At 36.1% G+C, this 13,124-nt stretch overlaps 3 protein-coding genes across 4 annotated transcripts; 2 read left to right on the top strand and 1 right to left on the bottom strand.

Moving 5' to 3' along the window:
- Positions 1-4,153: 4,153 nt before the first annotated feature.
- On the top strand, positions 4,154-6,874 carry LOC18046377 (BTB/POZ domain-containing protein POB1). The gene is made up of 6 exons (XM_006439358.2): positions 4,154-4,514; positions 4,700-4,846; positions 4,927-5,048; positions 5,133-5,196; positions 5,486-5,765; positions 5,925-6,874. The coding sequence occupies exons 1-6, from the start codon at positions 4,274-4,276 to the stop codon at positions 6,736-6,738; spliced, it is 1,668 nt and encodes a 555-aa protein (XP_006439421.1). The 5' UTR covers positions 4,154-4,273; the 3' UTR covers positions 6,739-6,874.
- A 1,280-nt stretch (positions 6,875-8,154) lies between these two features.
- Positions 8,155-9,215, top strand: LOC18046376. The gene has a single exon (XM_006439356.2). The coding sequence runs from the start codon at positions 8,293-8,295 to the stop codon at positions 9,157-9,159; it is 867 nt and encodes a 288-aa protein (XP_006439419.1). The 5' UTR covers positions 8,155-8,292; the 3' UTR covers positions 9,160-9,215.
- Positions 9,216-9,528: 313 nt separating this feature from the next.
- On the bottom strand, positions 9,529-11,878 carry LOC18047344 (6-phosphogluconate dehydrogenase, decarboxylating 1, chloroplastic). Of its 2 annotated transcripts, none has more exons than XM_006439354.2 (2): positions 10,227-11,773; positions 9,529-9,810 (listed from the first exon to the last, which is right to left on the bottom strand). In XM_006439354.2, exons 1-2 carry the CDS (start codon positions 11,695-11,697, stop codon positions 9,797-9,799), a joined length of 1,485 nt encoding a protein of 494 aa, XP_006439417.1. In that variant the 5' UTR covers positions 11,698-11,773; the 3' UTR covers positions 9,529-9,796. The 2 variants fall into 2 exon arrangements, with proteins under 2 accessions (XP_006439417.1, XP_024044176.1); XM_024188408.1 differs by lacking the exon at positions 9,529-9,810 and adding an exon at positions 11,780-11,878 and having other exon boundaries at positions 9,933-11,702.
- Positions 11,879-13,124: the final 1,246 nt, after the last annotated feature.

The raw sequence follows: 13,124 nt of genomic DNA, 5'->3' as shown, positions 1-13,124 counted from the left end.
GATCGTCCTTTTTCTTTTCTTCATTCATGCTTTTGCTTTTGCTTATTGATTTACGTGTTAAATCAGAATCAGGATAAGGCCAATTGAAAGAATTATTCCTAACAAAAGCAAATTAAAGCTTTGGTCATAAGTATTAGCAAGTGCTATTAAAAGTGGTACGTATGCAGTATTCATTCCATTTTTATCTTTTTTTATTTAAAAAAAAAAAAACCAAGTTCCATGTTTCCAGAACTTTGGATTAGTGATAAGAAGCCCCGTCCTATGCAGGCTAATTTACTTTTTCCAAAGAGCGACGCTTTTAACACCCACTATTTTTCTCGTTAACACCCTTTCTTTTGGCAATTTTGTTTGAGATTATTTAGATAACACATTTACCTCTCAAAGGATGAACTTAGACAAGAATTTCATGATAGTTGAAGAGGCAACATAGCTAATTCATATAAAAGTACTAACATAAGTATAAATAAGATTAATTTTGTAATTAAGCAATTTTTTTCTGAATGTTTGAGCTTCGCCACTAATTATACTTTTCTTTTTCTTTTTTTTTTTAACTCACAAGCACTTTGCATTTGTTTTGGCAGATTTCATCAGGTCCTTTGTCACTCTTTGAATGGTTGGAAAGATACCTAGTGGAGTCACCAAAAATTTTGGTGAGGTTTCCATCTGTCCATACGTCTCCTCCAGATTGGTTGGAGACGATCTTTCTTCAACTAGGGATAGGATTATTCATATATATATTATTGATCACGCTATATTTTTTATCTTTCGTTGCATCAGTTTATCCTTTCATTGTATCGGTTTCAAGTATCTTTTTCCTAAATAAGGGTTATTGGCCACCAAACATCTACCTTGTAGGGATAAGAAAGGAGCTTGGCTGAAACTAGGGTTTTACTGGGATTGAAGGTAAGGCTCCTACTGTAAACTCAACTATGAACGTACATAAATTTGAGCAGTATTAAGTTTCTTATGGGCCTCCTATGGTTATTGATTCTCCGCTAACCTGTTTCACAAGGTATTACTTTGTCGACAAAGGCTCTTTAAATGGACTTGACCAAAATTGATCAATGTGAACGAACCTTACTTTAATGTATCCATTCCTTCCATCATAGTGGCTTGCGTCCATTGTAGAATATATACTTGAAGGATTGAAATGAGCCTTTGGTCCTAGTGTCGATTTTTAGGTAACAACAACAATGTCATCACTCTGATTTCACTAATAAATTAATAACGAATTCTTACTCTTGTCAATCTTTTTCATCAGTGTCCATTTTCTCGTATAAACTTAAATAACAGTTTTTGTCACAAAGGTTCATTTATGTTCACTTTCAACTCAAATTAATTCAAATTTATGTTTTAATTTGGCATTTAAAAATCCATCACTAATAAAATTTTGTTTGCGTTGATGGTGGGTAGAAGAGTGCTACGAGGAAATTACAAGACAACTGGAAGTGAGGGGAAGAAATTGAGAAGTTAGAGTTAAGTGTTGGTCCAAGAAAAATATATTTCTAAATATAAAGTAAGTCTCGACAGAAAAAATAAAAATAAATTGGAGGGTGCTAGCAGAGTAGCAGTCCCACTCTTTGAAATTTGTTATTAATGACTAATGAGCTAAGAATTTGAGTGGCCTTAAAGTACTTTGGGTGCAGTTGCTGAAAGATTAAAGTGCAGTGGCCCAGAGCCCACAAGGAATCAGCACATAATCACATACCAACTTATGCAGCACAGCCCGTACCTAGTTGTATCCCATAAGATGATCAATGTTTACCTTCTGCGAAATTATGTATTTAATCATTTTTAAAAAAGAAATTATTTATTTAATCATTCTATCATTTAATAAATAAATGTTACATCACTTTTTTTTTTGTGTACTTCCATGTTGCATCACTTTTTTAACAAGATATATAGTTACAAATTTTTTTTTAATAAGCTAGTGTAATATAATATGATTGATTGAATAAAAATATCATATTACTCACATGATTTATTTGTATTATCTTTTTTTTTCATCCAACCAATCATATTATATTATATTAATTTGTACAATCTTTTTTTATAGAATTGCATTTTTTATTCATATATTTATTTTTAATGACAAAGGGGCCAAAAAATCAACATCAAATAAATAGAAATATATTCAATGGTATAACATTATTTAAGTAACAAAAATCACTAGTAAAGTTTTAAAATGAAGAGTTGTTAAGAGCAAGGCCGTGTGATTTTCAAACAGTTTAGTTGGCGGACTACCTAAGTGCAAATTTGGATGGTTAGAGAGTTAAAAGATTGATTTTTGTGTGTGTGTGTGTTTTTTTTTTTTTTTTACTCCTCTACTATATAATAATAATAATAATAATAATAATAATAATAATAATAAGGGATATTATCATTTTTCCACCAAAGATATTCTGACATATCATGTCAGTACCACGGTTTGATAAAACCATCAATTTACCACCAAACGTTTAAATTGTTAGCATTTTCTCACCATTCCGTTAAAACCCAGTTAATATGTAACGGAAAATTTATAAAATGTCAATTTTACCCCTGGAGTGTAAAAGACCATGTAATTAACCTTTTATGAATTTTGTAATTAAATCATAATTTGTTGTTCTTCCTTCTTAAAGGACAAAAATTACCCTTTATGAATTTTATAAAATTGACCTTTTAAAAAATAATGTAATTAATATTTTATGATTTTTGTAATTAAATCATCATTTTTTGTTCTTTCTTCTTAAAGGGCAAAATCATCTTTTACGCTCCAGGGATAAAATTGACCTTTTTATGAATTTTCTGTTACATATTAACTGAGTTTTAACGGAATGGTGGGAAAATACTAACAGTTTAAACGTTTGGTGGTAAACTGATGGTTTTACCAAACCGTGGTACTGACATGATGTGTCAGAATACCTTTGGTGGGAAAATGATTATATCCCTAATAATAATAACAACAATAACAACAACAATAATAACAAAGTGAGAATGTCATTAACAAACAAAAAACACATATTTCAATACACTAACAGATAAGAAAAATATAGTTTTTAATGTATTAAAATATGGTTTTTTTAAAAAAAAATTAGTGTGCATATCCACTTTAACAAAGTGAGGATACCCTCATTAGAGAAGGAATCCCCTCCCCCCCCCCCCTCCCACACACACTCAAAATTCCAAGATAAGATAAGAAGTACAAACAAATTATATATGTTAGGGTTAGTTTAGTAATAAGATAACTTTCAAATAACTATAATTAGTAGTGCTATAAGAATAATCGATTATGAAAAGAATTAGTTAAATATTTAGTAAAATTTATTTTAAAAAGTGTAGTGGGTTCTAAAAATAGTCGTTGTATCTAGTAAATCTATTGTAAGTATATAAATAATGAAAATAAATATAATGTTAAACAAAATTTATTTAAACATTTGTAAAATATATAAATAATATTTTTTTATTGTGTAGATATAATACTTGACAACTAAAAATAAATATTTTTATTTTATTAAAATTTTATTTTGTTATTTAATATAATTGTCAATAATCATGATCTCTTTAATTTTTAATGATTTTACTTTTTAATTGAACAAGGATAGTTTTGGATTTTTATAATATATGTGAGGATATATATAAAATTACATAAAATAAAAAACTAATTTTCAAAATCAGATTTTGAAAAGCTATTCATACTTTGTTTTTTAAAACTTTGTGTACGATGAAGTGATTTGTACGAAATTTTTCAAATATTAAAATTAACTTTTAATTTTTTAAAATAAGTTTTGAGTCTCTTAAATGTAATTTCAAAATGGCCCTTAACTTTGCTTGGTAAGTACAAATTATTAAAAAAATTAATAACTAAATTTCTTTGTGTGATTGGAGTTTAAATTATTAAAAAAAAATTATCACTTTTATTAATTATTATGATAACAAATAATTTAAAGAGACTAAATATCTTAAAATTTTATCTCAAACAATATGATACTGTAATTTATTTATTTAAGAATTATACGAAATTATTATTTAGTTAGTGTATAACAGATTACATGGCACATCATTAGTTTCTCGATGACTAAAATGTAAATTTGGCAATTACTTATTGAAGTATACTTTCCTAATTCGATTCATTAATAATGTTATAGGAATGGGAGCAAATTCTCTCTCTCTCTCTCATTTTTAACCTTTCTTTTTTTAAAAAAAATAAAGTAAACAGGGAACCACAAAAATCAGATCTCACATTTGGGATTTTGTATTTCAAAAAAGGGCCTAGGGTTTTGTAAATTTGGGCATGAGAGTGAACGTCGATCTCTTCGACCCTCAATCGAACATGGACTCGGACTTCTCATCGGGACTGCCCGATTCCGATTTCGGGTTCGCCTTTAACGACAGCAACTTCTCAGATCGGGTCCTGAGAATCGAAATCATGCCCGATTTGCCCGATTCCAAATCTGACGGCGACGCTTGCTCCTCCATCGCTGACTGGGCTCGCAACCGCAAGCGACGCCGAGAAGAAATTAAAAAAGATACTGGTCGGTTTTTATTTTTTGATTTTCTAGAAATTAAATGTTTTATTTTTTTTCGAATCCTTTGGTATTGTTAATCAAAAAGTAACTATTCTTGTCGTATATTGGCTTGGCTTGTTGCAAAATTGTGAATGAGAAATATTTACATGGGATTTAGTTTTCATTTTTGTGATTGTGAATTATGCATTTAGTGGATGTCCTTGTGCAACGTGAGCAAATTTTACAATGTAACATGCCGGACACTGAGGACGGTGTGGCATATGAAAATCAGGACGATGAACCTGAGGCCATGGTCGAGGAATCACCTGCTGATGTTGGTTTGAATCTGAAACAATGTGGTACATCCATTTTTGCTTAAGCTCTTTTTAAGTTTCATTTGATTATGAATTAGGAATCACATTTGGTTTGGGTGCTTTAGGTGAGGAAGCAACTGGTAACATTGATCCAGCTTGGAGCATGGACTTGTCAACTGTTCTTAGAGTCAAGACTGTACATATTAGTTCTCCTATTTTAGCGGCTAAGAGCCCCTTCTTTTATAAGGTGAATGTTCCTAGCTTGGTTTATGCTTTCTGTATTCCTTGGTTTCTCTTGCTCTGGCTTGTAATTTTGTGTATCTTCTTGCAGTTGTTTTCAAATGGAATGAGAGAGTCAGAGCAACGATATGTAACTCTACGGATACATGCCTCAGGTAATTGCAGCAACATGTGAAAATTGGTTTGCTTTTGGTCTGATTTCATGCGGAAGCGGGTTTGAGTTCTTTTTTTATGGTGTGTGGTAGTTGTTATCATTGTTTGAATTTCTTTATGCATTTCTTCCCTCGATTTTGGTAAGGGATCTGTTGTGAATTCCTTTCTGAAAAAGGGCTCAGTTATGCATTTGAAACCCATTTATTGGTCATTAATTTGATTTCACTTTAAATAGACTCATATTGACATCAGATTAATCTTTTTTTTTTTTGTGTGTTTTCCTTCGAGCAGAAGAAGCTGCCCTCATGGAACTCCTTAATTTCATGTATAGTAGTACTTTGTCAACAACCACACCGACTGCCTTATTGGATGTACTGATGGCTGCTGACAAATTTGAGGTTGCATCATGCATGAGATATTGTAGCAGGTTATTGCGAAACTTGCCTATGACCTGTGAGTCTGCCTTACTGTATCTGGACCTTCCTTCGAGTGTTTTAATGGCAGATGCTGTTCAGCCGCTGACAGATACAGCGAAGCAGTTTCTTGCTGCACGATACAAGGACATTTCTAAGTGAGTCCCTCTGTTATCACTAATGCAATCTTGTGGACTATGCCTACTTTTTGGCTTGATAATAATAATATTGGAGAGGTATTTTGTTGACCTTGATATTTTCTATTGGCTACTGACAGCACTAAGTTACTAACTAAACATTTCTGTGTTTCTTACCAGGTTTCAGGAAGAGGTGCTTAACTTGCCCTTGGCTGGTATTGAAGCAGTATTGGCCAGTGATGATCTCCAGATAGCTTCAGAGGATGCTGTTTATGACTTTGCACTGAAGTGGGCTCGAACTCATTATCCAAAATTAGAGGAACGAAGAGAAATCCTGGGCTCTCGACTTGGTCGACTAATCCGTTTTCCATACATGACCTGCCGAAAGCTGAAGAAAGTTTTAACCTGCAATGACTTTGATCCTGAACTTGCATCAAAGGTAGTGCTTGAGTCTCTCTTCTTTAAGGCCGAAACACCATACCGACAGCGTGCTCTTGCAGCAGAGGAAGCGAATTCCACCTATCGTCGTTTTGTGGAGCGGGCTTACAAGTATCGCCCTGTCAAGGTGGTTGAGTTTGAATTGCCCCGTCAGCAATGTGTTGTATACCTGGACCTGAAGCGGGAGGAGTGTGCACATCTGTTTCCAGCTGGACGGATTTATTCACAGGCATTTCACCTCGGTGGGCAGGGTTTTTTCCTTTCGGCACACTGTAATATGGACCAACAAAGCTCATTTCACTGCTTCGGTTTGTTTTTGGGCATGCAAGAGAAGGGATCTGTTTCATTTGCTGTAGATTACGAGTTTGCAGCAAGGATAAAGCCAACAGAGGAGTATGTGAGCAAGTACAAGGGGAACTACACTTTTACGGGAGGGAAGGCCGTTGGGTACAGAAACCTGTTTGGTATACCGTGGACAGCATTTATGGCTGATGACAGCATTTATTTTATAAATGGAAATCTTCATCTTAGGGCTGAGCTTACCATCAGGCAGTGACTGTTGTCCAGATCAGGCCTCTTGGAACATGAAGGGTATAGCAATATTGCTTGTTTAACGGCATTTTGTACAAAATGTAGTGACAACTGTTTTTTTTTTGGCTTGTAATATGACAAGTAAATTTTCTAAAATAAATAGGAAAAATATCCACCGTCCACCTGTTTTTTTTAATTTTTTTAAAAATACACAATTCTTTTTTTTAGTTGGAATTCACCTAAAGTTACATTTTGTTTTACTTTTCCACTTTCGTTTGGAATCCATTAAGAAAATTAACGAAAACTTAAAAAAAATGACTATTGGTCAATAAAGAAATTAATTCTACAACCATCAAATGCATGGTTTTTTTTTTAAATATGTATGTAATTAAAATGTTAAATTATAACAGTAGTATTAAAAATAGCCCAATCTTGCAAACCATCAATTGAATTTAAGGTAAGTAGAGTTTTATTATTCATTGAGTTATGATCTTTAGTAGTTAAGATTTTTTTGTACTTCATTAACGTACCAATAATGATATTCATCATTAAATTTGATTATTTTTGGTATATTTTAGAGTGAAATTGTAATTTTCATTTTTGGGGTAAAATGGTCATTTTTTTAAGTTTCCGTTAGTTTTCTTAACGGATTCCAAACGGAAGTGAAAAAGTAAAACAAAATGTAACTTTAGGTGGATTTCAGCAAAAAAAAAAAAATTGTGTATTTTTAAAAAAATTAAAAAAACGGATGGACGGTAGATATTTTTTCAAATAAATAATATGCATTTTATTCCAGGACTTGAAGGAAGTTGCTAGAACTTTTGATGGAGTAGTTGTTAATCATAACTTGTGAGCCTAATGTAGTCTCCTTATTAGAACAGTAATAATTAACGATAATGATGCTTGCGTGCATTAGTATTGCAATTGTGGCAATACGTTTCCTTGTCTAAGAAATCATTAGATATGACCACAATACAAATGGGCAAGTTCTACATCCACTTAAATCTCACTTCCCTCGCTAATATGACGAAACTAAAAATCAGATGAGGATAAAGGGCTGGCATCAATTACACGGCTGGCTGTCGATGGTGGCCTTCGAGTGAGTGAGAGAGAGAGAGAGGAGAGCCCCGGGAAGAGCAATCAGCGCATGTTTCAGTGCTAATAGCACTATAATTTCTCCCGCATTTCATGGGCAGATAATCTTTATCTGTTCTTTCTTTGACCAAAGAACTGGCAGGAATCATTTATCCAAACGGTAAAACCCTAAAAAGTTATCAGCTTGTGGCAGGGGTGAAATGGAAAACTCGTTACAGGATGTAAAGCGGCTTTTTGGTCATCCATTACAGGGACCCATTCCAAGCATGCCCAGAAAAATTAAAAGAAAAAAGAAGATCATCATCATTCGTCAACAAGACACAAAATTAAGTTTACTAGAAAACTTGTCCTAATGTACGCCCTTCTTCAGAATTCTTTCTGATTTTCCAGTGCTTCTTAGAAATTGCGATGACAGTCATCCAGATTTTTCTGATTACATCGTAGACACATTGTGTTCGTGGCTTGTCACTTTTTCAAGTCCAACATGACCTGGAATTTTATGTGTTTAATTCTCAGCTTATTTTTGTCTCAGTTTGTCCACAGCTTAAACAACAATACTACAGATTCTTTGGATACATGTCTTCAGGATTTTGCTTTCAGAACTTTGATCAGGCACCGGCCTCATACGGGAAATCTGTACAATGCTATGCTACCGGCAAATCTATCAGGTATGTCAGTTTCGATTGTACGGCTGCGAAGCAGAAGATTGTGGAACAGAGGAGCTAATTTTTGCAACTTTCATATCCCATCAAGAACTATACCAGTGCCTCATGTGAAAAGGCTGGCTTTAGTCTATCATGACTTTGGCAATTGGTCTTCTCACTACTACACTGTTCCAGGTTACTCAATGATCACTCCTGTAATTGGTTTCAAAGTTTTTGATGCATCGAATATGATGTCTAGAAGTGTTAAAAAGCTTAGTCTTAATACAATGGGGAAGCCTATCGTGATTCGATTCTCCAATTCGACATTATCTGATGGGATGGTCTCTAAAGCAAGATGTGCAATATTTAGCAGCAATGGAACCCTTCATCTTGGTGAAATAACTTTGGCTAATGTATGTTTCTCTCAGGATCAGGGCCATTTCTCAATTGTTGTCCCATTGAAGAGGAAACGAGGGCAGTGGAAGTTGTGGGCGATTGGTATTGTGCTTGGAATTGGTGGGTTTATATTGATAGGTTACGTTGTAATTGCGTCGGTCAAAGTTCTGAAGGCGAAGAAGATCCAAGTGATGGAGAAACAAGCTGATGAAGATTTGGTACTGGATACCATATGGGTTGGTAGAAGTAAAATGCCTTCGGCAACTGTGACAAGAACTCAGCCAACGCTGGAGGACGGAGGTCTCCCATAACATCTCATCTCATTTACGTATCATATTTGTCCTTGCACCGTGTTGCTCTCTTTCATCACCTAAAAAGAATCTAGAGTTGTGGTTATTAATGACGTGGTTACTAAATTGCATTCAGCGAGATTTTATACCAATGTGAAATACTTGCAGTCATAACGGCTTGAGCTGTAAATAATCAGTCTATTTTGATGATCGAGAATGAAAATTTGGCAGTAGCTGATTCAACACATTTAGAGATGTTGGTACAATATTTTTGAAAAACCAATGAGATGCCTTCAAGAGGGCATTGGTCTCAAATTAATCATATTCGCCGACGGCTGATACACATTATCCTTATTTTACCACCCTTCAATCGTACAAGTAATTTAGAAATTGCAAAAACATCAGACGTTATCTTCATAGCTTCAAATTCCATTTCCACAATCTCTAGTCTATCAAACAAGTACAGGTATTCCAAATATTACCACTAATGATCTTGTCGTATTTAATTCAACCATCCTCTCAGATAAAAAGCATCAGATATATCAGTCAAGTAAGCAATATAAACCAATGATGTCAATATCTATGCTATTTCCCCCTCAACAGGCTGCTTCTGTCCAGGAGTTATCAGTCAGCCATGAAAGAAGGTGTCGGCCACTTGTTACTGCTCTGCATCTGCATCGATATTGCGACAAGTTAGGACATAAATCATGAGAATTTTTCTCCTTCAGCACAAAGCTGAAGTTAAGAAAACTTTTATTGAACATTCCGATCTGGATGAGCAAGTTTATGCGCACATGTTTGCATTTGCATTTGAGACACAAGGAAAAAGAATAACATAACAAAAAGCAAAAGAAATCGCATTATTTAGTGTTGCACATGAGAGAAAACCTTGTACCTATAGAAAGGCATCCATTTCTTATTAACAGCTAAACTGTGAGACTAATTGATAATTGCAATGCCTTAATGGCTAGGCATGAAATTCCCAATGAAAGATACAACCCTAATTCAAATTGAACATCATCAATACCCGATTGAAACAATCAATCAAACAAACAAGCAACAAAAGGTAGCAGCTCAATTGAACGCACCAACACCAGCACCAGTCTGGCGGGCAAGTTTTGTCCATTCAGTGTGGAAAGACCCAGGGCGATCAATCCTCTCATAAGTATGCGCCCCAAACAAGTCTCTCTGAGCCTGAACAAGATTCGCTGGCAGCCGAGCCCTCCTGTAAGTATCAAAATAAGAAAGACTAGCACACATCCCAGGAGTGCTAATCCCAGCTGAAATAGCCAACCCCACAACTCTCCTCCACGCAGCCTGCCTCTGCACCATCTCCCTCGCAAACTCCGGGTCCACGACCAAACTAGCTAAATTTGGATTCCTCTGATAAGCCTTCTTAATCCTATCCAAAAAAACGGCTCTAATAATACACCCACCTTTCCAAATCCTCGCCAATTCGCCAAAATTCAAATTCCATCCTTTCTCATTACTCTTACTCCTCAACAGATTCATCCCTTGCGCATAACTACAAATCTTGGAAGCATACAGCGCTTGCCTCACATCATCAATCAATCTCTTCTTATCAACATGTACTCCCACATTTTGAACCTCATCTTTCAATCCCGCCTCTTTCAATACCTTGGCGGCTTTCTCTCTTTCCTCTTTCAAGCCGCTCAAGTACCTACAATCCAACGACGCAGCAATGGTCGGGGCAGCGACTGAGAGCTCAGCAGCTTGCTGAACGGTCCATTTGCCGGTCCCTTTCATTCCGGTCTTATCCAAAATCTTATCAACAAGCTCACCCTCACCATATTCATCCTTCACCTTGAAAATATCAGCAGTGATCTCAACCAAGAAACTCTCCAACTCGCCCTTATTCCACTCATCAAATATCTCCGCTAACTCGGCATTGCTGACTCCACCCACGTGCTTCAAAACATCGTAAGCTTCGGAAATCAACTGCATGTCTCCGTATTCAATTCCGTTATGAACCATCTTAACGAAATTACCAGACCCGCCTTCACCAATGTAAGTAACACAAGGGCCATCATCAACTTGGGCGGCAACTTTTTGCAAAATATCTCGAATATTATTATAGGCCTCGAAGGAGCCACCGGGCATCAAAGAGGGACCATGACGCGCGCCTTCCTCGCCGCCGGAGACCCCCATGCCGAGATAAAGCAAACCCTTCTGGCTGGCTTCATGGATACGGCGCTCGGTGTTGAGGTACCACTCGTTGCCGCCGTCGATGATGCAGTCGCCGGGGGACATGTGCTCCGAGAGGGCGGCGATGGTCTGGTCAACGGGGGAGCCGGCTTTGACTAAGATGATGACGGATCTGGGGCGTTGGATGGAGAGGACGAAGTCCCTGGGAGTGTAGTGGCCGGTCAAAGGGAGTTGACCCTCGCGGTGGGCCCGATCTAGGGTTTCGTCGACTTTGGAAGTAGTGCGGTTGTAGACGGAGATTGGGAAGCCTTTTTCAGCGACGTTTAGGGCCAGGTTCTGGCCCATGACGGCTAGGCCAGCAAGACCGATGCGTGAGAGAGCAGAGGCTTCCATTGAAACTGAAGAAAAAAGAGAAATGGTGAGTATTTGGGGCGGAGGAGATATATATTTATTTGTTTTTAAAATTAATTTATACTGCAAATTGAGGTTGGTGAGGGTGCGGCGGACTCGTCGAGGGAGCGAAAGGCCACTGACTTAACGACCAAACCAAACGAAAAAGAGCGTGCGATGATTCCGAGAGACAATACAAATTGAGCTACCTACCCATACGACGGCGTACGCAGCCTTTTTTTTTTTTTTTTTACTTTTTTATTATTTTTATTTTCATGGACTGCTAAACGCAGCGGTTTGGTGAACTGAGACTTTCCTTCTTTTTATTTTTTATTTTTTTTTGAATGGGAGATTTTCCTCTTTCATTCTTCATGATAATTACTGATTGTTATTGGAGTATGGTTATGCTGGAGTAGATCTACGGTGAATTATGAATCTTAATCATATACGTAAAATAATAAATAATAAAAAATTTATTATAATTTTATGAAAGAATACTCTACACAACTCCAACATAACCAAACACTTGTTATTAACTTATTATTATTGGTGCAAATTTTCAAACTAAAATCTGCTGCTTTGCCTCAAGTTTGAGAGCCAATAGTATTTGTATGCTAACGAAAGGTTGTCTCGATTCAGGCACTACTCAACTACTCATTTTTCCTTTCTTTGCTTGCTCAAAAATAACGTTAAATCTCGTTACAGTTAAAACAATGGACTGGAGTGCACATATATCACCAGGATTAATCTTCTGCCTAGCCTTGACACCAGAATTTGAAGCGTGAGACGGACCAGTTCTCCTTCACAAGCTGCCCAAATAAAGAACCCTCTTTGACACGGATTGGATGGACATTATAAGAAACTTTAACGTGAATACTGATATTTTTAAGTGAAGGCCTAGTTTTGTACAAGCCAAAAGGACGTTGGTGCTAGGAAAGGAGACCTCAGCAGTGTTGAAAAGTGTGATTCTGATGCGTCACATCCGACACTACATTAGTGGATCTCAGAAACAACAAGAATCCTGTGGCGCATTCGATCAAGGAGTAAACTGCAGCCAATTTCACTGTGCTTAGGCGAGGATTCTGTATGTCAGCAGCTAACCATAAGTTTTATACCACTTGCCCAATTAATAACATGATACGATATGCGATTCCTAAAGAGAAGTATAAAAGCCCCGCCGTCTGCCTTAAATACTGTTAATAAGGCTTCGGTCCAGAGTCTCCTGTTTCTCTTTCTTCTTTCTTAATCAACTGAACTCTTACAGGTTTTTTCAGCCGCTGCATAGCTTTAATTTTCAACTTTTTGCCTTTGGAAGCCGTGGGGCTTTGGCTAGAGACAGGCTCAAATAGCATTTTGCAGACATTATTGTTACGCGTAGTAATAAAAAGTTTAAATTTTTTATCCAAAAAATTATCCCCTTTGTGTTATTT

This window comes from Citrus clementina, unplaced genomic scaffold (genome assembly GCF_000493195.1).
Source record: "Citrus clementina cultivar Clemenules unplaced genomic scaffold, Citrus_clementina_v1.0 scaffold_3, whole genome shotgun sequence".
NCBI classification, from domain to species: domain Eukaryota; kingdom Viridiplantae; phylum Streptophyta; class Magnoliopsida; order Sapindales; family Rutaceae; genus Citrus; species Citrus x clementina.
The sequence above is the reverse complement of the archived record's forward strand: the minus strand, read 5'-3'. Positions and strand labels throughout refer to the sequence as shown.